This window comes from Hemiscyllium ocellatum, chromosome 8 (assembly GCF_020745735.1).
Source record: "Hemiscyllium ocellatum isolate sHemOce1 chromosome 8, sHemOce1.pat.X.cur, whole genome shotgun sequence".
Classification (NCBI taxonomy): Eukaryota; Metazoa; Chordata; class Chondrichthyes; order Orectolobiformes; family Hemiscylliidae; genus Hemiscyllium; species Hemiscyllium ocellatum.
The window spans coordinates 84,616,776-84,641,114 of record NC_083408.1 but is presented as its reverse complement, the minus strand read 5'-3'; the positions used below and the strand labels follow the sequence as shown (position 1 = coordinate 84,641,114).

Genomic DNA, 24,339 nt, shown 5'->3' with positions numbered 1-24,339 from the left:
CTCTATTGTGATTTTTACATGTTGAGTAAGTGGGTAAATACATGGCAGGTGAAGTATACTGTGGATAAATGTTAGATTATCCAAATCTGTAGCAAAAACAAGAAGGCAGATTAATAACTGGTGATAGATTGGGAAAGGGGCAGTGCAGTCTTTTTGCACCAGTTGCTGAGAGTAAGCATGCAGGTACAGCAGATGGTGAAGAAGGTGAATGTTATATTTACCTCCATAAAGCGAGGATTTGAATACAGGAGCAGGGATGTCTTGCTGCAACTGTACAAGATACTGCTGAGAACACACCTGGAATATTGTGTGTAGTTTTGGTCTCTTTATCTGTGGTAGGATGTTCTATGAAGGTAGTCCGGTTAGGCAGTAGCCTAGTGATATTGTTACTATTAATCCAGAAGATAGCAGAAACCAACCATAGCAGATGGTGGAACTTCAATTCAATAATGATCTGGAAATAGGAGTTTAGTGATGCATATTTAGGGAGAGAAATATGCCATCTTTGCCCGGTCTTGCCTATACGTGACTCTGGACCCACAGCATGTGATTCACTCTTGGGCAGCTAGTGCTGGGCAGGAAATTCTGGTCCAGTCAGTGGCGCCCGTATGCTGTGAATGAATTGGAAAGAAGAATCAGTGAATGCTTACCTTTAAAACAATGTGATTCATAATGTTTCTTTTTTTTTATCCTTCAAATGATTTTGCTGAAATGCTTGAGCGATAGTGTGACATTCTCCTTTTGTGCCTTTTATATTATGCAATATCCAAAGTGATCACTTTTCCTGTATTTTGCAATAAGACATTTTGAGGTATAGCACCCTCATCCTGGAATTTTACTTAATGATTAATTCTTCTTATTATTAATTCTTACTCTAAAAGTAAATACCCCTTTTTTGGGGGGATGATGTAGTTTAAAATATTTGCTGTTTGAAAATATGTATTTGTTTTAATATTTTTCAATCACTGCCAATTCATGGGTTTAAAGTAGCTGGTGATCCACTTTTAAATAATTTGTCACTGAATCCAAGGAACGTTTCCAACGTGATTGATAAGTTTTTTTTCTTTCCCTATTGAGTCTTGTGACATAGAATCTGAATGCTATTGGTACAAAAATACAAAGTTTGTATTCAATTACCCTAAGTTTGATCCTGTTTTGAAGTTGACTATTTTACTTTTATTTTAGTCAGGTAGTAGTGTATAGAAACATAGAATTTTCACAGCACAGAAGACTATTTGGCCCTCAATTTTCCATGCTGGTTCTCTGCAAAAACATCTCAGTTGACCTCACTCCCCTCTTTTCCATTAGCAAGTTTTTTTCTATAGTTAATCAACCAGTTCCCTCTTAAAAGTTACCATTGATTTCATCTCCGCAACACGCTCAGGCAGTGTAATCTACATGAAACATGAATAATGTTACACCTCATTTTGTCTCTTGCACTTTTGTCATTCTCCTTAAATCAAATTCCTTTGGTTCTCAACCTTTCTGGTAATGTCTATTCTGCCCATACTTTTTGTGGTTTTGAACACATCTCCCAATTGCTCAGCTTTCAATTCAAATGAAGTATGTCCAGTTTTGCCAGTGAATCCATGCCACTGAAATGCTTCAGCCTTAGAGCTGTTCAGGTAAATCTTTTCTGCACTGGCTAATGACTTCACATCCTTCCTAAACTGCAGTGCTTGGAATTGGTCATATTACTCTAGCTGAGGCCAAACCAGTGTATCATAAATGTTCACTGCAATTTCTTTGCTTTTATGCTTTAGGTCTTTAAACACAGTGTTGGAGCTCAAGTCTTATTGAACATTTGGTCAGTCAGCCCTGATAGAATATAGAACAATAAATTCAAAATAGGCCCTTCAGCCCTTGATGTTGTGTCGACCTGTGAACTAATCTAAGCCCATCCCCCTACACTATCCCATCATCATCCATGTGCTTATCCAAGGATCGTTTGAATCTCCCTAATGTGGCTGAGTTAACTACATTGGCAGGCAGGGCATTCCGCACTCCAACCACTCTGAGTAAAGAACCTTCCTCTGGCATCTGTCTTAAATCTATCACCCTTCAATTTGTAGCTATGCACCCTTGTACATTATCCTAGGAAAAGGTCTTTCACTGTCCACCCTATCTGATCTTCTGATCATCTTGTGTGTCTCTATCAAATCCCCTCTTAGCTGCCTTCTTTCCAATAAGAACAGACCCAAGTGTCTCAGCCTTTCCTCGTAAGACCTTTCCTCCAGAGCAGGCAACAAGCTCGTAAATCTCCTCTGCACCTTTTCCAATGCTTCCACATCCTTCCTGTAATGGGGCGACCAGAACTGTACACGAGTGTGGCCACACTAGCATTTTATATAATTGTAGCATGACATTATGGCTCCGGAACTCAAATCCTCTACCAATAAAACCTAACACATCGTATACCTCCTTAACAGCACTATCAACCTGTGTGGCAACTTTCAGGGATATATGTACATAGACTCCAAGATCCCGCTGCACATACACAAGACCAAAAATCTTTCCATTGATCCAGTATTCTGCCTTCCTGTCATTCTTCCCAAAGTGAATCACCTCACATTTCTCTGCATTGAACTCCATTTGCCATCTCTCAGCCCAATTCTGCAGTTTATCCAAGTCCCCCTGCAACCTGCAGCACCGACTTTAGTGTCATCTGCAAACTTATTAATCCATCCACCTATGCCTGCGTCTAAGTCATTTATAAAAATGACAAACAGCAGTGGCCCCAAAAAAGATTGTTGTGGTACACCACTAGTAATCGGACTCCAGGCTGAATATTTTCCATCAACCACCATTCACTACCTTCTTGCAGAAAGCCAGTTTCTAATCCAAACTGCCAAATCACCCTAAATCCCATCCCTCTACATTTTCTCCAAGAGCCTACCATATCGAATCTTATTAAAGGCCTTACTAAAGTCCACGTACACCACGTCAACTGTCCTACCTTCATCAACATGCTTGATCACTTTCTCAAAAAACCTTAATGAGGTTTGTGAGACGTGACCTGTCCTTGACGAAGCCATGCCATGTTGACTATCTGCAATCAAATTGTTACTTGTTAGATGATTATAAATCGTATTTCTCATAATCCTTTCCAAACCTTTTCCTATAACAGACGTAAGGCTCACTTGTCTATACTTACCTGGGTCATCTCTACTGCCCTTCTTGAGCAAGAGCACAACATTTGCAATCCTCCAGTCCTCTGGTACTAAACCTGTAGACAATGATGACTCAAAGATCACAGCCAAAAGCTCCAACACCACCTCCCTAGCTTCCCAGAGAATCCTCAAATAAGTCTCATTTGGCCCAAGGGACTTGTCTACTTTCACTTCTAGAATTGATAATGCCTCTTCCTTATTAACCTCTATCCTTTTTAGTCTAATATCTTGTATGTCATTCTTCTCCATTACAATATTCTTTTCCTGAGTGAAAACTGATGAGAAATATTCGATTAGCAACTCTGATCTTCACAGGATCCACACACAACTTTCCACTTATGTCTTTGACTGATCCTATTCCTACCCTTGTCATCCTTTTATTCGTCACTTACCTATAGAAAGATTTAGGGTTTTCCTTTATTTTACCTGCTCAATACTGTTCATGTCCTCTCTTTGCTCTTCTTAACTCTCTCTTTAAATCCTTCCTAGCTAATCTGTAACACTCTATCGCCTCATCTGAACCATCTTGTCTCATTGGCACATAACCCTCCTTCCGCTTAACAAGAGCTGCAATTTCTGTCGTAAACCACGATTCCCTTTCCTTATCACTTCCTCCCTGCTGACAGGGTCATACCTGTCAAGAACATACAATATCTGTTCCTTTAAACCAGCTCCACATTTCGATTGTCCCCATCCCCTGCATTTTGCTACCCCATTCTATCCTAAGGCTTGCTTAATCGCATTATAATTGCCTTTTCTCCCATCGATAACTCTTGCGCTATGACATGTACCTATCCCTTTCCATCGCTAAACGTAACTGAATTATGGTCACTCTTTCAAGTGCTCACCTACCACAAAATCAAACACCTGGTCTGGTTCATTACCAAGCACCAGATCCAGTGTGGCCTCCCCTCTTGTCGGCCCTTCGACATACTGTCAGGGAATCCTCCTGCACGCATTGAACAAATACTGATCCATCTGACATGAGAGTTACAGCATTTCCAGTCAATGTTGGAGGAAGTTAAAGCCCCCCAACTTTAACTCCCATCTGAGATGGGACTTCTAATTTGAACAAATTGGGGTTCCAGGCTTTAATATTAGTCACCAGTATCAGGACTGATGGAGTAGCATAGGATAGGAAACAGAAAAGGTTTTTGGATGATTGGAGCGTTAAAGTCTGGAAAATAAGAGGCTGACCAGCAAAGTATCAATAATTGAGGCAAAGACATTAATATAATATTTGGGCTGAGGCAGAGCAGAAGTTTACCACATTAGAAGTAGAAAGTAAAAGGGAGACCATGGGAATGGGAGTTCGGCTCTGACAAATAGGGTATGAAGGCTGTAAACCATCTTTCAGTGTGAGACTAAATATGAGAAAAGGAGGCTTTTCATGGAACCTGATTGACTGTGGCTTTTGCCTTCAAAGTTTAACTGGAGAAAATTGTAGCTCACTTATAACAAATTGCCAAACAAGCAACTTGACAATACAGTGGAATTCCGGGAAGTGGAAGATAAGTAGATAGAGCATTCATTTGGAAACTGATAGCATGACAGTGGATAATGCTAATGTGGTACGGAATGTAGGTTAAAAGAGAAGGGGCAATGGATAGATCCTTTGGAGAGAAACACAGTTCCATTGCCTACTTTGGGAAGATGGGCAAGGTTGGAACCAAGAGGATGGAGTTTCAGTGACCTGGCTAGTTGAACTATGGTGCTTGATTGACTGACTAATTTTTGAAGGATGAGAAGGGGGTGTGCATCTTGGTCATAATTACTGAGGCCACATTTGTGACATTAATTAATGCCAATTCAGAACCGTTCCAAAGTCAAGAAACTTAATTGGTGAGATTTAAACACAGAATTGAGAGAAATTTGGTTCAAGATCTGAGAGGTGACTATGTTCTCATTTAGTAAGGTGTTTGTAAATGGGATGGCTGGTGGTGATTTAACCTGATGGTTGTCATGACTTGGGTAAGGGGAAAAATTGATGAGAGTCCTTCGTTGTAACCTCAGCTGAACGCATATTGTTGACATTACTGCATTGTAAACGAGTTGTCCAGCCAACCTGGCTAACCGACCTCCTCTATTTCTAAAGAATGTGTACTTCTTCACATGTAATGTTTGTAAATAATACAATATTTACTACAGTTGTTGATTGTATTTGAGTTACTCAACTGTTGCCTTCAAACCAGGGCTTTTGTTAGCTTGCTGAGTTATTGCTTATTTAATGTGAAATAAAATGTTATTTCTTTGTTAAAGTCTCATAAGCCTTTGGAGTTGATCACAGTAGTTGAATGAACTAGGCACTGAGACGCAGGTGTAATAGTTTCCATTCCATGGAAATATCTGCTGGTTCATAAGCTTTGAGTACCTTTTGTTCTGTTTCATCCTTTCTGCTTAATTTTACAAACTTTGCCAAGACTTGTTTGTCTTAATGAAACTAAACTGCATCTCCTTCTTGAAAGTAAAGGAGGTTATCTAAAGTCATAGAGTCATAGAAACGTATGGCAAGGAAAAAGACCCTTCCATTCAACTCGTCCATGCCGACCAGATATCCCACCCCAATCTAGCCCCACCTGCCAGCACCCAGCTCATATCACTCCAAACCCTTCCTATTCCTATATACCCATCCAGATACCTTTTAAATGTTGCAACTGTACTTGGTGCCACCACTTCTGCTGGCAGCCCATTCCACGCACACACCACCCTCTGAGTGAAAAAGTTGCCCCTTAAGTCTCTTTGATACCTTTCCCCTCTCACCCTAAACTTATGCCTTCTAGTTCTGGACTCCCCCACCCCAGGGAAAGGACCTTTCCATTTATCCTATCCATGCCCCTGAGGATCTTATAAACCTCCATAAAGTCACCCCTCAGCCTCTGACACTGCAGGGAAAACAGCCTAAGCCTATTCAACCTCTCCCTGTAGTTCAAATCCTCCAACCCTGGCAACATCCTTATAAATCTTTTTGAACCCTTTCATGTTTCACAACATCCTTCCAATAGGAAGGAGACCAGAATTGCATGCAATAGTCCAAAAGTGGCCTTACCAATGTCCTGTACAGCTGCAACATGACCCCTCAACTCCTGTACTTAATACTCTGACCAATAAAGGAAAGCATACCAAACGCCTCCTTCACTATTCGATCTACCTGCAACTCTACTTTTAGGGAGATATGAACCTGCAATCCAAGGTCTCTTTGTTCAGTAACACTCTGTAGAGCCTTACCATTAAGTATATAAGTCCTGCTAAGATTTGCTTTCCCAAAATGTAGCACCTCACATTTATCTAAATTAAACTCCATCTGCCACTCCTCAGTCCACTGACCCATCTGATCAAGACTCCTTTGTAATCTGAGGTAACCTTCTTTGCTGTCCACTACACCTCCAATTCTGGTGTTATCTGCAAACTTACTAACTGTACCTCCTAACGTTCATATCCAAATCATTTATATAAATGATGAAAAGTAATGGTGACCCAGCACCAATCCTTGTGGCACTCCACTGGTCACAGGCCTCCAGTCTGAAAAACATCTCTCCACCACCCCCTCTGTCATCTACCTTGAAGCCAGTTCTGTATCCAAATGGCTAGTTCTCCCTTGTATTCAATGAGATCTAATCTTGTTGAACGCCATACTGAAGTCCATACAGATCATGTCTAATACTCTGCCCTCATCAATCCTCTTTGATACTTCTTCAAGAAACTCATTCATGAGACATGATTTCTTTCCCACAAAGCCATGTTGACTATCCCTAATCAGTCCTTGCCTTTCCAAATAGATGTACATCCTGTCCCTCAGGCTCCCTCCCACACCTTGCCCACAACTGATGTCAGCCTCACTGGTCTATAATTCCCTGGCTTGGCCTTACCATCTTTCTTAAATAGTGGCACCACTTGTGACTATCGATGATACAAATATTTCAGTAAGAACCCCAGCAATCACTTCCATAGCATCCCACAGAGTTCTAGGGTGCATCTGATCAGGTCTTGGGGATTTATCCACTTTTATACATTTCAGGACATCTAGCACTTCCTCTTCTGTAATATGGACAGTTTTTAAGATGTCACCATCTAATTCTCTACGTTCTATATCTTCCATGTCCTTTTTCACAGTAAATACTGATTCAAAATACTCGTTTGGTATCTCCCCCATTGCCTGCGACTCCAGACAAAGGTGGCCTTGCTGATCGTTGAGGGCCCCTATTCTCTCCCTAGTTATCCTTTTGTCCTTAATGTATTTGTAAAAACTCTTTGGATTCTCCTTAACCCTATTTGCCAAAGCTACCTCATGACCCCTTTTTGCCCTTCTGATTTCCCTCTTGAGTATACTCCTACTGGCTTTATACTCTTCTAAGGATTCTCTCGATCTCTCCTGTCTTTTTCTTAACCAGACCCTCAAATTTCTCTAGTTATCCAGCATGCTCTACACCTACCAGCCTTTCCTTTCACCCTTACTGGAATATACTGTCTCTGGACTCTAGTTACCTCATTTCTGAAGGCTTCCCATTTTCCAGCCATCCCTTTACCTGCGAACAATTGTCCCCAATCAGCTTTTGTCAAAATTAGCCTTCCTCCAATTTAGAACTTCAACTTTTATATCCACTCTCTCATTTCCATCACTATTTTAAAACTAATAGATTTATTGTCCCAAAGTGCTCCCCCACTGACACCTCAGTCACTGTCCTGCCTTATTTCCCAAGAGTAGGTCAGGTTTTGCACCTTCTGTAGTTGTTATATCCACATACTGAATCAGGAAAATTTCTTGTATGCACATAGCAAATTCCTCGCCATCTAAACCCTTAACACTATGGCAGTCCCAGTCTATGTTTGGAAAGTTCAAAATTCCTTACCATAGCTACCCTATTATTCTCACAGATAACTGAAATCTCTTTACAAATTTGTTTCTCAATTTCCCACTGACTATTGGGGGTCTATAATACAACCTCAGGAAGTTGATCAACCCTTTCTTATTTCTCAGTTCCATCCAACTAACTTCCCTGAATGTATGGCTGTCCTCCCTCAGTATGGCTGTAATGCTATCCCTTCTCAAAAATGCCACTCCCTCTCCTATCTTGCTTCCCTTTCTGTCCTTCCTATAGCATTTGTATACTGGAATATTAAGCTGCCACCCCTGAGCCACGTTTCAGTAATTGCTATGATATCCCAGTCCCATGTTCCTAACCATGCCCTGAGATTTTCTGCCTTCCTTGTTAGGCCTCTTGCACTGAAATAAATGCAGTTTAATTTATCAGTCCTACCTTGTTCTCTGCTTTGTCCCGACCTGCCCTGACTGTTTGACTCGTCTTTGTTCTCAGCTGTACCCGTCTCATATTGATTTCTTCCTCACTATCTCCCTGGGTCCCACTCCCGCACCTTACTAGTTTAAATCCTCCTGAGTAGCTCTAGCAAATCTCCCTGCCAGTATATTATTCCCTTCCAATTCAGGTGCAATCCGTCCTTCTTGAACAAGTCACTTTTACCCCAGAAGAGATTCCAATGATCCAAAAATGTGAATCCTTCTTCCATACATCAGCTCCTCAGTCATGCATTCATCTGCTCTATCCACCTATTCCTACCCTCACTAGCTCGTAGCACCGGGAGTAATCCAGACATTACTATTCTTGAGGACCTCTTTGAATTCCTGCCTAACTCTGTATTCTCTTTTCAGAATCTCATCCTTTTTCTTTTCATGTCTGGTTGGTTCCAGTGTGTACAATGACCTCCTGCTGGTCCCTCTCCCCCTTGAGACCATTCTGCACCGTATTTGACCCATCCCTGATCCATACAAAGAGATTTTGATCAATTGGGTCAAAGGTTGGCACTTTTTTCTTTGGAGTGTAGGAGGTTGCTGGATGACATTATTGAGGTTTATAAAATCATGAGTGGCAAAGATAAAGTGAATATCTAGGGTCTTTTCCCTACGTTGGGGGAGTTTTAAACTTGAGCATATTTATAAGGTGAGAGGAGAAAGATTTTAAAAGAACATGGAGGTGGGGTGGGCGGGCAATGTCTTTACCCAGAGTGGTTTGTGCGTGGAATGAATTGACAGAGAAAATGGTTCGTGCAGAACCATTACAACATTTAAAAGACTTTTGGACAAGTTCATGAATAGGAAATGGTTAGAGGGATACGGGCCAAGTGCAGGCTGGCGGTACGTGGTCGGATTGGACTGGTTGGACCAAAGGGTTCCTTGCTGTGTAATTATGATTCTATGAAACCTTTAAATAGCTGGAGAATAGCTTCATGTTGATGTCCAGTGAGAATAGTCATAAATTAATAGTAACTCACTTTTGAAGTCAAATAAGAACTGGAGTTAGTTACTCCTGGCAAAAATGAATGCAGCATTTTAAATATTCAAACTTGCTTTGCATTCCAGTGAGGTATAATTATACTGTAAAAAGAAACATGCATTACAAATAATATGTGCATTTTGTTCATATTTAGAAGGAAACATTCATTTCTATATTGTCCTTATGAATGATCTATGTTAATTAACATGTTTCTGTCAGCATTAGAAATCAAAAGAAGATTAAACCCGGTGCGCTTTTGCTGTCCTTACGAAAATATTAAAACTTAAAAGTATGACTTAAAGGATTTTTTTTTATTTATTCATTTTGTGGGATGTAGGCAATGCTGGCTGGTCAACATTTATTGCCCATCCCTAGTTTCCCTTGAGAAGGTGGTAGTGAGCTGCTACCTTGAACTGCTGCGGTCCACTTGCTGTAGGTTGACCTATCATGTCATCAGGGAGGGAATTTCAGGATTTTGACTCAGCGACAGTGAGGGAATAGTGATATATTTCCAAGTCAGGATGATGATTGGCTTGGAGGCGAACTTGAAGGTGATGGTGTTCTCGTATATCTGTTGCCCTTGTCCTTGTAGATGGAAGTTGTTATGGACCAGGTCGTTTTCAGCAAGTGTAAGGTGGGTATTCCAAGAGAGAATCAGTTGGTCAAACCACTTAGTTTTGAACAAGACAGAATGTATTTATAAAATTACCAAATGAAACACCAAGAGCAAAAAACAGAATATCAAATAACTTATCCTATCTGAAAACACAACAAATCATCCCTCTTAATGATGCTGTTCCAAAATACTTGCAACAGTCTCCATAAACACCCTTGGCACAAAAGGTAAAATCAAATACAAGTTCTTATAGGATGGGAGTCAGTGAAAGAGAACCAGCCTGAGTTTGCTTTCGAATTCCAGCAGTGTTTCTACACAACTACTTCTAAAAGAAACCAAACCAGAGAAAAGCTGAGGTGGGAAAATTTGAAAGCCTTCATTTTAAAACTTGAAAGCTTTCTATCTGTGGCAGTACCTGTTAGCTGTAAACAAGTTGGCCTTAAAATGCATCCAAACTCAGACTTTTCAGAACCTGTGTTTTTACGACCTCTTGAAGAAAAAACCAAGGACAACCTAAGGTTGTTAAAGGAGCAGCTTCATCAAAAGTGGTCATGAGTTTGGGCGGTGCTGCATGAGGATCTTTGCTGAATTTCTGCAGTGCATCTTGTAGATCCTGCTGCCACTGGTGGTGGAGGGAGCGGATGCTTATTTGGCTATATATGAGGCAAGTGGCTGCTTTGTCCTGAATGGAGTCAAACTTCTTGAGTGTTGTGGGGACTGCACTCATCCAGGCAAGTGAGGAGTATTCCATTACACTCCTGAATTGAGGCTTGTAGTTGATGCGGAGTTAGGTGAGTTACTCGTCACAGTATTCCGCGCCTCTGACCAGCTCTTGTAGCTGCTGTATTTATGTGGTGAGTTCAGTTGAGTTTCTGATTAATGATAGTGCGGGATTCGGTGATGGTAATACCATTGAACATCAAGGGGCGGTGGTTAGGTTGACTTTTGTTAGTGATGGTCATAGCCTAGCATTTGTGTGGCACAAATGTTACTTGTCACTGGTTAGTCTAAGCCTAGCTATTGTCCAGATCTTGTATTTGGACATGGACTGCTTCAGTGTCTGAGGAGTCGCGAATGGTGCTGAACATTGTGCAGTCATCAACGAATATCCCTACTTCTGACGTTATGATGGTGGGAAAGTCATTGAGGCAGCTGAGGATGTTTGGGCCTAGAACATTACCCTGAAGAACTCCTGCAGAAATGTCCTGGAGCTGAGATGACTAATCTCCAGCAATCGTAACCATCTTCGTATGTGTCAGGTATGACTCTAACCTCCAGAGAGTTTTCCCTGTGATACTCACCTCTGGAATTCAGCTTGTTTGTTCGTTTTTGAACCAAAGTTGTCAGGAACTGAATGGCCGTGGCAGAACCCAAACTGGGCATCACTGGTTTGTTCAATTCAGTTGCATGACACTGTAATCATTTGCAATAAATTCTCCATCTTATAATCCTGCTCCATGGAGACCCGATGAAGAAGCAGCACCTCGAAATCTCGTACTTCCAAATAAACCAGTTGGAATATAACCTGGTGTTATGTGATTTTTGACTGTGTTCCTCCCAGTTCAACACTGGCACATCGACATCATCACTATGCAAGTTATTGCTGAGCAGGTACTGTTTGATAGTACTGTTGATGAAACTTTCTATCCCTTTTACTGATGATTGACAGTAGACTGATCGGGCAGTAATTGGCTGGGTTGAATTTGTCCTGCTTTTTATGTACTTGGGAAGTTATTGTCGATTGGATGCCAGTGTTGGAACTGTATTGGAAGAGTTTGACTAGGAGAATGGCAAGTTCTGGAGAATAAGTCTTCAGGACTATTGCCGGAATGTTGTAGCCTTTGTAGTATCCAGTGCCTCCAAGTGTGTTTTGATGTCACATGGAGTAAATTGAATTAGTTGAAGAACCTGGTATCTATAATGCTGGGAACAACTGGATGGGGACCGAGATGGATCATTCACTTGGCACTTCTGGCTGTAGATTATTGCAAAATCTTCAGCCTTATCTTTTGCACGGATGTACTGGGCTCTTCCGTCACTGAGTTTGGGGATATTTATAAAGCTGCCTCTTCCAGTGAGTTGCTTAATCATTCACCACCACTGTGACAGGAATGCAGAGCTTAGATCTGGTCCGTTGGTTGTGGGATCGCGTGTCTCTCTCTATTACTTACTGCTTATATTTTTTGGTATGTAAGTAGTCCTGTTTGGTGGCTTCACCAGGTTGACTCCTCATCTTCAGGTATGCTGGTGCTGGTTCTGGCATGCCCTCATGTACTCTCTGTAGAACCAGGGTTCATCCCCTGGCTTGATATTCATGCTTGAATGGGGAAAATGCTGGATCATGAGTTAGAATTTGCGATGGTGTACACTGCTGCTGCTGTTAATGACCCACAGCATCTCATGGATGCTCAGTCTTGAGTTGCTGGATCTCTTCGAAGCATGTCTCATTTGTCTCAACAAGAACTGTTGCTCTTACCGATAAAATGATGGACAGACGCATCTACAGCTGGCAGATTGGAAAGGATGAAGTCAAGTATGTTTTTCCCTCACCAGCTGTCCCAGCCCTAGTCTAGCAACTATGTCTTTCAGGACCCAATCAGCTCAATCAGTAGTACTTCTGCCGAGCTACTCTTAGTGGTGGACATTGAAATCCCCTACCCAGAATACATTTTGTGCATTCCTCAGTGCCAACCTCAGTGCTTTCTCCAAATGTTGTTCAACAAGGAGGAGTATCGATTCATCCTCTGAGGAAGGATGGTACGTGCTAATCAGCAGGAGGGTTCCTTGCCCACGTTTAACCTGAAGCCATAAGACCTCATGATGTTCCAGAGTCAATGTTGAAGACTCACTGAGCAACTCCCTCCTGACTGTATAGCACTGTGTGGCCACCTCTGCTGGGTCTGCCTTGCAGGTGAGACAGGATATATCCAGGGATGGGGATGGTGATGGTGGTATCTGTGACATTTTCTGTAAGGCATGATTCTGTGAGTATGACTATGTCAGGCTATTGTTTATCAGTCTATGAGAAAGCTATCCCAATTTTGGCGCTAGTCTCCAGATGTTAGGAGAACTTTGCAGGGTCAACAAGGCTGTTTCTGCCACTGTCTTTTTCGGTGCCTAGGTGGATGTCAGGTGATCCTATGGTTTCATTTCTTTGAGACCTTGTAGGAATTCGTACAACCGAATGGCTTGCTAGGCCATTTCAGAAGGAGGTTGAGAGTCGATCACATTGTTGTGGGTTTGGAGTCGCACGTAGGCCACAGCAGACGAGAATAGCAAATTTCCTTCCCTGAAGGACATTCGTGATCCAGATGGGATTTTCTGACGTTGGCATTGGTTTCACGGTCATCAGTGGATTCTTAGTTCCAGATTTATTCTTTTCTTTATTGAATTCAAATTCCACCATTTGCCGTGCTGGGATTCAAACCTGGGTCCCCACAACATTTTCTGGGTTTGTGGATTAATAACGTAGTGATGATATCACTAGGCCGTCACCTTTCTGTGATTATTTCCAGGATGTTTATTAATTAGCTGTTTCTGATTTATGGGAAAATGTTGCTTTCCTCAGGTGGGTGCAACAGTGAGAGTGAAGATGAAGTTATCAGAAGACCTTGTAAAAGAATTAAAGTTGGTGTTCTGGAATCGCCTGAAGTGAGTACACTATTTGATAACTGGCATTGAAATACATCGTTGTACAGAATAATTCAAATGCATTTTTATAATGTCAAAACTTGATTAAGATGAATGCAATTTCTTTTAAACCAAGACTCTGTATGAAAGTGCTTTGGGTGCTACAAATTTATAGTTCTAAATGTGATGCTGGTACGTCAACACTCTCAGATCATCAGACATATGATAGACAAGAACATCCTTCAGCTGTAGTATCTTGGGAGCGTAGAGTGTAGGTGCACTCAAGCTGCCTTCGGCGAAAATTGGCTTGGAGCAATAGGAACAGGCTCCATTTGAAATGGCCTACCTCCTTCAGATTGCTAAGAGGCAGGACTTGGTTTCATCTTCTGGAGAGAGATTTCAAAGGATGTTAAAAACCAGGAACCTACACCTTTCTTTGCAAAAACATAACACCTATTTGTGTATTTGCTCCCACAGTAGCTAACTGTGGCGATGCACAGGACAGGTTTTTTGATGATCTGCACCCTATCCTATCATCAGTTCTTATAGCTGGCAAAATTATTCTTCTACTCCGTGTTATTGCTAGTTTGGATATTGGCTAGTTTTGGGTAGACATCCTTGTTCAATACTAAGTAGAGAAGGAAATCTTGAATGGATCTTGGCTGTTTCAGTTGTGTGCCAAGTATAATCTCTCAGTGACCAGGAGTGACACTCTGAACTTGTCAGACATTCAGCTGAATCATGTGCCTTTTACTCTGTTGATCTGCTTTTTTCCCAAATCCCTACCAGCAGGCTGATGACCACGTCTTGCGATTTATTTCTACTAAAGTCTTGCCTAACAAAACAAAATCTAGCATTTTCAATTTTGGAAATTTCAACTTGCCCAGCATTACAGCCTAAACAGATTAATGGTTTCCACAATCCTTTGAATGAATAATGTTTTGAGATTTTGTTTTGAGATGTTCTAACTCTAGTGGTAATATTGTTTGTAATGGTTCTGAATTCTTCTATCAGAAAATAATTTCTCTCTTTTTCAGATTATTTTATTTTAAAATCCTTAATTATATCACCTTTCAAACTCAACTCAATGCAATCATTAAGTCCCTTTATACTATTATACTATGAATTGGTGCTCTACCCTTCACCGTCCAGCACATTCTTTATAAAATTTGATATTTAACATTAAGACATATTTGAAATATTGTTTGACGAAGTTTTTGGCAGCTGAAGCTTTACTGCACCTTGGGTGAGGCAGGGAAAGATTCATTAAAATATATGAAATTGGTGATATTAAATCATTTAAATGTAGGTATATTTATGTTCATGATAGCACATTTAAAGGAAAACTGGAAGTTGGAAATATTTACAGCTGTGATGAGGCTGCCCAACATTACCAGAACTGTTGGTCGTTGATGCTGTTGAACGGCACTTCCTTCAGAGTTAGAAAGACCCTTATAACATCAAGTGAAAGAAATGCTTTTTAACCTTTCTTTCTGTATGCCATTGGAATGTGACCAATGAAAACGAAAGGAATAGGTCAAAAGAACCCCAATGACCAGAGAGTGAGAAGAATAATTAAATTGAATTTGAAGCTGTTTGATATGTACGATTGAAATTCCTGCCTGTGCTGTTTGTAATGAGTAATGGTGATCAGTAGTCAATAAATTTTTAATTTTTGCCTAAATGTTCTATGTTACAGGTAACTCTAACCTATGAGCTCAACTCTCCTATTTTACCCAACTGGAAAGCCAGGAAAATGCTTAATGTATGTAAATAATTTAATTCTAGTGGAACATATAGTATATATATCTGTTGAATAGGTTTCAAATGGCACTGGGATTTGAACCCATTATTCATTATTATAGGGGTTAAAGTCAACTGTGTCACTGAATGTTTTCTAATTGCATTTGGGTGTTTGCCTTGATATTTCTTAGAAGTACAGTAGCACCTTGACATACTAACAACCCTGTTCACGAACAAATCAGTTTATGAACAGGATTGTACATAAAATTTTGCTTCAACGTACATACGAAATTCAAGGTACGAACGCAAAACGCCCGTGTGCGACCACGTGGTTTCATTGTTCTGCTTTGCTACCCGCTTGTTGAAAGCAAAAGCTCTCTGGTCCCACGTGATCTCATTCAGTTAGTCTTTGGCGCGTGCGCTGTGAACAGTCGTCCAAGCATTCTTACGTTATCCGAACAATGGGAAAAATTGATTCAGTTCGTGAACGGATTAAGTTCGTAAGTCGAGGCGCTACTGTGTATGAAAAATAGTTACTTTTTTTCTAGAAATTCAGTCTGATGCTAGTGCAATGTAATTTTCCTTTTACTTTAAAACTGTTGCCATTATCAATTTGCAAGTCAAGATATGCGATTAAATTAAGTATATGACAGTAATTTACAGCTATTCAAATATAAGAACTGATACTCCGAGTTGATGGTTTTTATTACCTGTAGCACTGCAATTCTCTACACATAGCTGTTTGATAAAAGGTTCTGCATGAAGCCATTACTCAATATGTTTCATATCTAGAATTATAGCTTTTGAATTGTAGGAAATGCTCCTGGTAGTTTGCAGTGACATTACATTTATTAGTAAAATATTTCCTAATTTCCACTCGTTCACCGTTGGTCTTTTGTATGTATCATTGAAGTGTCAACTAAACGTTTGGATGAAAAAATAATTAAATCTTGTTCTTTGGATTGCTTAATTTCTCAGTTAGGCTTCACAGACAGTGAAGACGATGATTTTAAAGACCCTTCAAACGAGAATAATAATGGTGCCAAATTGTTTAGAAATATTCATCAATCCCGGAGGCGAGAGGTAGGTGCAGTTTTAGTTGTATATTCAATTATTGCAATATGCAGTATTTGAACTATTTTATTGCACCTGATCCACAATAGCACTGAACACTCGAGTCCCCCCAACCCGCATCCAAGGATATGTTCTCAGCCCCTTCCTGTAATCCCTGTACACCCATGACTCTGTTGCCAAATTATGGATGAATGCCATCTACAAATTTGCTGATAACATGACTCTGGTAGGGCAGAAATCAAACAATGATGAGTCTGAATACAGAAAGGAGATAGAGGGCTTGATGATGGGTTGCATTGAGAATAACCCCTCTCTCAATTTTGGCAAAACTAAAGAACTGAGCATTGACTTCTGAAAGAAGCTCCCATCTACATTAATGCAGCTGAGGTTGAGAGGGTGGAGAGTGTAAAGTACCTAGGAGTGGCAATAACTGACCATCTGTCCTGGATTTCACTCATAGATGCGACGGTCAAGAAGGTGGCTCAGGAAATTTAGCATGTCCTCGAGGTCCCTCACCAACTTTTACAGATGCACCATAGAAAGCAAAGTATCTGGATGCACAACGACCTGATAGGGCAACTACTCTGCCAAAAAACTACAGAAGTTTGTATGCACAGCCCAGACCATTACAGAAGCCAACCTTCCATCCATGGACTCCATTTACATGTGGAAAGGCTGCCAATATCATCAAAGACCCATCGTGCCCCAGTATTGCTCTCCTTCAACCTCTTCTGTCAGACAGAAGATAGAGATGCTTGAATGCATGGGCCAGCTTCTTCCCTGCTGTCGTTAGACTGATGGATGGACTCTCTAACTTGCTAATGTTGATCTTGCCTGTGCACGCCCTGTGCGATGTAACCTATATGTCTCTGTCCAAGTTTCTTTTTTACCTTATGATCTGTATGTTCTTGCTTACTATGCCTGGACTGCTCTTAAATAAAGTTTTTCACTGTGCTTAGATACATGTGATAATAAATCAATCAACCTGGGCTGATCAATATCCACTCCTTTGTCTGTCCAACTCTTTTTCTTTTTCTGTGAGTTCTATCTCCATTTATCATTTAGCGTTCACCCTACCTTCTGCATAAAAAAAACATCCTTTTCCTAACTACCGTCAGTTCTGAAGAAGGGTCACTGGATTCGAAACGTTAACTCTGATTTCTCTTCTCAAATGCTGCCAGATCTCAAAATTTCCAGCAATTTCTTTGGTTGAATCTGAATTGCTTTCTGAAATGGCCGGGCAAGCCATTCACCTTAAAGGCAATTAGGGACAGGCAGTAATTGCTGGCCTTAGCAGTGATGCCCACTTCCCATGAACTTTGAATTAAATAACGAACCAATTGGACAGCCATTGTAACAAAATTGATCAAGGCTTCTTTTTACCAGTGTAAAACCAAGTAGCTTGAATGATGAAGTTGTTATGGGTGAAGTAAAATTGCATCTGGAAAAATTCAAAATTGAGAGGAATGATTTATTTTAGCCTGGCACTCAAATGATCTTCTATGCATATAATTACTGCAACAGCACATTACATTTGTATGGAAACTTTAAATAATAAAGTACCTTGCACTAAATTTAACTTTTGCGCTTTCTGACATAAGAACTCAATTGTGGAAAACTATTATGAACTTCTGCAGAATGTTTAGTGTGGCATTTTTTCCAGTCTAATTCTTTGTGCAGATTGCAAGAATAAGAAAATGAGATGTGACACGTCCCACATTCTTGATGGCCTGAAATCTTTTGTCTTAACTGCTTTTTAAAGTAAATGCAGCAACAAATCTGTGCAATGTTCCCATGATGTCCAGTTGATATATTACTTGATTGTCAGCCAAGACATGGGGACATGTAAGGCAGCACAGTGATTAGCTTTGCTGCCTCACAGTACTAGGATCCCAGGTTTGATTCGTCTGTCTGTATGGAGCTTTCATGTTCTCTCCACTGCTGCATGTGTTTGATTCAGGTGCTCTGGTTTCCTCCCACAGTCCAAAGATGTGCAGGTTAGGTGGATTGGCAATGTTTAAAAAATAATTGCCCTGTAGTGTCCAATATGCAGGTTTGATGGTTAGCCATGGTAAAAACCCCAGTTTTTGGGGTAGGGTGTGTCTGGGTGGCATCCTCTTTGTGCACTGTGAGAGTCCTATGATTCTATGAAAATGTTTGAGTAGACTCATTGGATCTTTTGCATCCACGTGGTCCAGCAGATGGGTCGCACTTTAACACGTCATCCAAAAAAGTAATCAGATGTCCTCACCTAAATTGTGTTCAAGCCTTTTAAGTAAAAAGATAACATGCGTATGTATATTTGTGTATTAATTTGCATGAGAACAGTTTCATGGTATCCGTATCATGACCAAACTAATACAGGGCAGCTCAACTTTCTTTTTTGCAAGGTATGTATCTGGAAGGTTAGGTTGGTAATGTTTTGCAATTTAATACTAATTAGTTGACTGTTGTCTTGGTTTATTTTTAGCATGTTGCTCGACAGTTTCTTGATGAAGAGGCTGAGCTTTCCTTGGATGGAGCTGAATATGTGTCCTCCGATGAAGATGACTGTGACAATATCAACGATGATTCTTTGAAAGGTTTCATAAATGATGAATCTCAGCTTTCACAAGTTATAAGTGGTAAGACTCTGCAATAATTCATATTAACTTAAGGGCACATTAGTTAGTACTTATAGTTATGTCCATGTTATTTGCAACATTTGTTTCCCAAGAGTTAGAAAGCTGGCTGCTCACTGATATCCAGTGAATAGCTGAGCTAAATAAACTAGAAAGGTTTGCTATTTGTTTCTACACACACACACACACACACACACACACACACACACACACACACACACACACAAATTTAGGATATGGTCAGATTTAACTTCAGTTGCATTATGGTCAAACAGCACATTGAATGTACTGTGTAGGTTTACCAGAATTATAAACAAGTTGTGCAAGTTACTGGAATGTGCCAGGTGCATCTCTTTCGGGGGGAAAACGTCAGTATATTCTTTTTAATGTATTTTTATGAAAAAAACATTTTTTTTTCTTTTGAGTATTACAACAAATACAAAACCAAACAATTCAAACTAATATTAAAAACCAAACCTGTTAATTACATAAATATCAACTAATAACTAAGCTAAAAAAGAAAAGTCTGAACAATAGTAATAATAATAATAATAATAACCATTACACAGCTCAGCAAAACAAAGCAATAACCCTCGATCATCGAGCGCATGAATTTATGCACCTTCATATGTTTGTAGTTCCTCCCCTCTGGATACCAGATTCATTACATAGAATTGCCATAGCTATATAAAGGCTCTTATTAGTATGGCGGACTAATCTTTACCCAGGTAGTTCAGAAAGGGCCACCACGTCTTTTGAAATTCTCAGTTTTACGGTGCATCATAGTCTGAAGGAAGTCCAAGGGGATGTGCTCCATGACCAGCTTACGCCAGCCTGCCAGCCCCAGGAGATCTTCTGACGCCCACACTAGTAGTGTTCTTTCTGGTAAAAAAAAGAGTGAGTATCCTGAAAAGCCTTATTTTGTGTCTGTCTAATGAAAGTGAATTAACAAAGCCAAGAAAAAGAGGTACTGGGTCCATCTCCAACTCCGTCCCCCAAGACCTTCTCTATTTCACCTACCATAGCATTCCAGTATGCCCACAGTCTGTGGCAGGACCAAAGACAATGAGTAAGAGTGCCCATGCTCACTTTACATTTAGGACACATTGGAGATGTTCCCGCTTTAAATTTAGGGAGGTGGTCTGGGGCTAGATGGACCTTGTAGAGGATCTTCAATTGCAAGGCATAGGTCCTTTGCAAATCGAGTCCTTGTTGCATTTTCCCAGATATCCTCCCATATTTCAGAAGAGATCTCAACGTCCAATTCCCTCTCCTATATCTTACAGAGCCATTCAGTCTCGTCCAAGGGACCCTCTCCCAATAGATGATAAGCGTTGCTAACAGATAATGTATCCTCAGCACTCAACCCCCTCTTCTCCACGTCTCACTATAAGAATCAGTTAGAAGTGTGGTCTCTTTTTGTGTGAAGTTTCTAATTTGAAAGAAACAAAGGAGGTCCATACTGGACAATTCAAATTTTAAGCCAACTGATCAAAGGATATAAATGTGTCCCCTTTGAATAAATCACCCAGGCAAGACATGCCCCTAGTTGCCCATGGTTTAAATCCAGAGTCCATCATCCTTGGCTGAAAGCCCGACATATCAACTGTGGTGTCAAAAATGATGGTTTGGCAATATTGCCCTCACCCTGATGCATTGCCCTCCATGCCTTGGTGACTATTGGGCTATGGCAATATTCCTTAACCGTTCTCATTTTGTCTAAGAGCAGCAGGCTAATAAGGGGCATCTTGTCTGAGATGCTTCGATTTCCAACCAAAGTGAGTGAGGGTTCCCCCAGCCCAATCATTCACATAAGGTAGCAGTGAGCTTAACAGATTAGTTTTTGATATCTGGGAGGCCCACTCCCCTCAGTCTGTAAGGTAACTGCAATTTAGTCAGTTTAATTAGGGGCCGCTTATGATCCCAGATAAAAGAACTAAACCAGCCGCTCATTCTTCTAAATATTTGCTTAGTAAAAAGCAGAGGAAGCATTCGCATAGGATACAATAGGCAGAGCTGAATGTTCACTTTAATGAGGGCCATTCGACCTAACCAAGAGATTGGAAGTACCTCCCATCTACGAAGGTCCTGCTTGATTCTGTTGAATAAATGGGCAAAATTGGCTTTAAATAGCTGATCAAAAATGGGAGTAATAAATATACCTAAGTAGAGAAAGCCCTCTTGCGACCATCTGAAGGGGAACCATGATCCACCCTCAGGATCAGGCATGGCCGTGGGCATGGCCTCTTACTTCATAAAATTGATCTTATAACCCGAGAAGATTGAAGCATTGTCTCAGGTGTGGCACTGAGACTGTTGAGTTTGATAAGAAGACACAAATGTCATCAACATACAGTGCAATCTTATGTGACTTTGTCCCCACTTCTGGAGTGGTTATATTGGAATCCCTGCATATTGCCTCCGCCAGCAGTTCGATCACCAGTGGTGACAAGGGACAGCCCTGTCAACAACCCCTACAAATATTAAAATTGCTTGACCGTACACCATTGGTAAGAACCGTGGCAAGAGGTTCACTATACAAAATCTCCACCCACCAGATAAATGTCTCTCCCAGGCCAAACTTCTTCAAAGAATGAAAAAGATATGGCCACTCAACCCTGTCAAATGCCTTTTCCCTATCTAAGGAAATTATCAATCCCTGTACTGATAGCTGTTGGCATACTTGGATCATGTTAATTAATCTCCTGACATTATCCGTCGATCTGCGACCTTTTATGAACCCTATCTGGTCCTCCTTAATTGTGGAGGGCAGTACAGTTTCTAGCCTTAATGCCAGAGTCTTGGAAAGGACTTTGAAGTCGATATTTAGGAGTGAAATGGGTCAATAGGAAGCACAGTCCTCTGGAGCCTTCCTTTTTTAAGAACGAGAGAGATGATCGCCTGCCTTAGAGATGGGGGAGGAGGCCACGACAATGTGAGTCATTAAATCTACTAACCATTGGCCCTGACAATATTCTTTTAAATTCCTTATAGAACTCAGTGGGGAGCCCGACAGGACCCATTCTGGAACTGTCTCACAGCCTCCTGCACCTCTTGTTCTGACAATGGGGCCTTGAGAGATTCTTGTTCAGGGGTCACTCCCGGAAGGTCCAAATTCTTTTAAAAAAGACTCCATCCTCACCCGCCTACACTCTCAGCTTTCAGATTGGTACAATTCAGAGTAAAATTTCCGGAATTCTGCATTAAACCTTTTGGAATCGTAGGCTAAATTTCCAGTGTCCTATCTGGTCAAGGTAATAGCCAGAGGGACACACTTTTTTCCTTGCAAGATATGCTAGGTACTTGATGAAGGGCTCTGGCCCGAAACGTCGAATTTCCTGTTTCTTGGATGCTGCCTGACCTGCTGTGCTTTAAACAGCAACACATTTTCAGCTCATGCTAGGTACTTGCCCGGTTTATCCCCAAGCTCAAACAGCCTTTGACTTGCAAATATAAGCTGCTACTTGGCTGTCCGTTTGAGCATGGAGTTCAGCATAGACCGAAGCACCGTGATCCTCTGCAGTTTAACTGGTGAGTGCCTGTCAAAATATGCCTTTTCAGCTCTTGCAGGTGTGCCTCAAGCAAACGTTGCTGCTCACCCGTCTGTCGCTTCTTACTGGCTGCATAGGAAATAACCAATCCCCTAGCATAGGCTTTAGCTGTTTCCCAAATGGTGGATGGGCTACTGGTCGAGCTTGAATTAATGTCTAAAAAAGCCCTGAACTCAGAAGAAAAGAATTCAATAAACTTTCTATCCTTGAGGACAAAGGGATCCAGTTGCACTGTATCCTTACTCTTAACCATTAAATACACTGGGGCATGATTGGAAGTAGTGATATTGCCAATTGTACATGACACCTCTGAGTCAGATGTGCTGTGGGGTCAGAAAAAGATTAATCCTGGTATGGCATTTACGTGGGTTCAAACATAACATGAAGTCCTTGTCAGTAAGGTGAAGGTGCCTCCAAGCATCTACCAAACACAATTCAGCACACAGATCCCTTAATTGTTGAGATCACAAAGAAGATATTGGCGGGCCTTTGGGCAATCTGTCTACTTAGGAATCTGAGTCAATTGAAATCCCTTCCTATGATGATATGTTAAGATGCAAGTTTAACCAGTCTAGAAAGTGTGTCTGTCAAGAAAATAAGGGGGTGGGCCGAGGGACAGTAAACATTTAAGATCCCGTATTCTTTCCCATGTATCAAAGCTTTAAGGATTACAAATAGAACATAGAAAAATACAGCGCAGTACAGGCCCGTCAGCCCTCGATGTTGCGCCGCTCCAAGCCCACTTAACCTACACTAGCCCACTAACCTCCATATGTCTATCCAATGCCCGTTTAAATGCCCATAAAGAGGGAGAGTCCACCACTGCTACCGGCAGGGCATTCCATGAACTCATGACTCGCTGAGTAAAGAATCTACCCCTAACATCTGTCCTATACCTACCACCCCTTAATTTAAAGCTATGCCCCCTCGTAATAGCTGACTCCATATGTGGAAAAAGGTTCTCATGGTCAACCCTATCTAAACCCCTAATCATCTTGTACACCTCTATCAAGTCACCCCTAAACCTTCTTTTCTTCAATGAAAACAGCCCCAAGTGCCTCAGCCTTTCCTCATGTGACCTTCCTACCATACCAGGCAATATCCTGGTAAACCTCCTCTGCACCCGTTCCAGTGTCTCCACATTCTTCCTATAGTATGGTGACCAAAACTGCACACAATACTCCAGATGCGGCCGCACCAGAGTCTTGTACAACTGCAACATGACCTCAGGACTCCAGAACTCAATTCCACTACCAATACAAGCCAGTACGCCATATGCCTTCTTCACAGCACTATTTACCTGGGTGGCAACTTTCAGAGATCTGTGTACATGGACACCAAGATCCCTCTGCTCATCCACACTACCAAGTATTAGCCCAGTACCCCAACTTCTCGTTACTCTTACCAAAGTGAATTACTTCACACTTGGCTACATTGAACTCCATTTGCCACCTTTCTGCCCAGCTCTGCAGCTTATCTATATCCTGCTGTAACCTGCCACATCCTTTCTCATCGTCAACAACTCCACCAACTTTCGTATCATCCGCAAACTTGCTCACCCAACCTTCTAGTCCCTCCTCCAGGTCATTTATAAAAATGACAAACAGCAATGGTCCCAAAACAGATCCTTGCGGAGCACCGCTGGTA

At 41.1% G+C, this 24,339-nt stretch overlaps 1 protein-coding gene across 3 annotated transcripts in view; it reads left to right on the top strand.

Annotated features, from left to right (window-relative positions):
• Positions 1 to 24,339, top strand: part of fancm (FA complementation group M) — a 185,051-nt gene that overhangs the window by 116,695 nt on the left and 44,017 nt on the right. For all 3 annotated transcript variants that reach the window (XM_060829295.1, XM_060829294.1, XM_060829296.1), the window contains exons 15-18: positions 13,642 to 13,724; positions 15,403 to 15,468; positions 16,425 to 16,529; positions 18,991 to 19,144. In XM_060829295.1, coding sequence (XP_060685278.1) covers positions 13,642 to 13,724; positions 15,403 to 15,468; positions 16,425 to 16,529; positions 18,991 to 19,144 — 408 coding nt within the window. The remainder of the gene's footprint in view (positions 1 to 13,641; positions 13,725 to 15,402; positions 15,469 to 16,424; positions 16,530 to 18,990; positions 19,145 to 24,339) is intronic.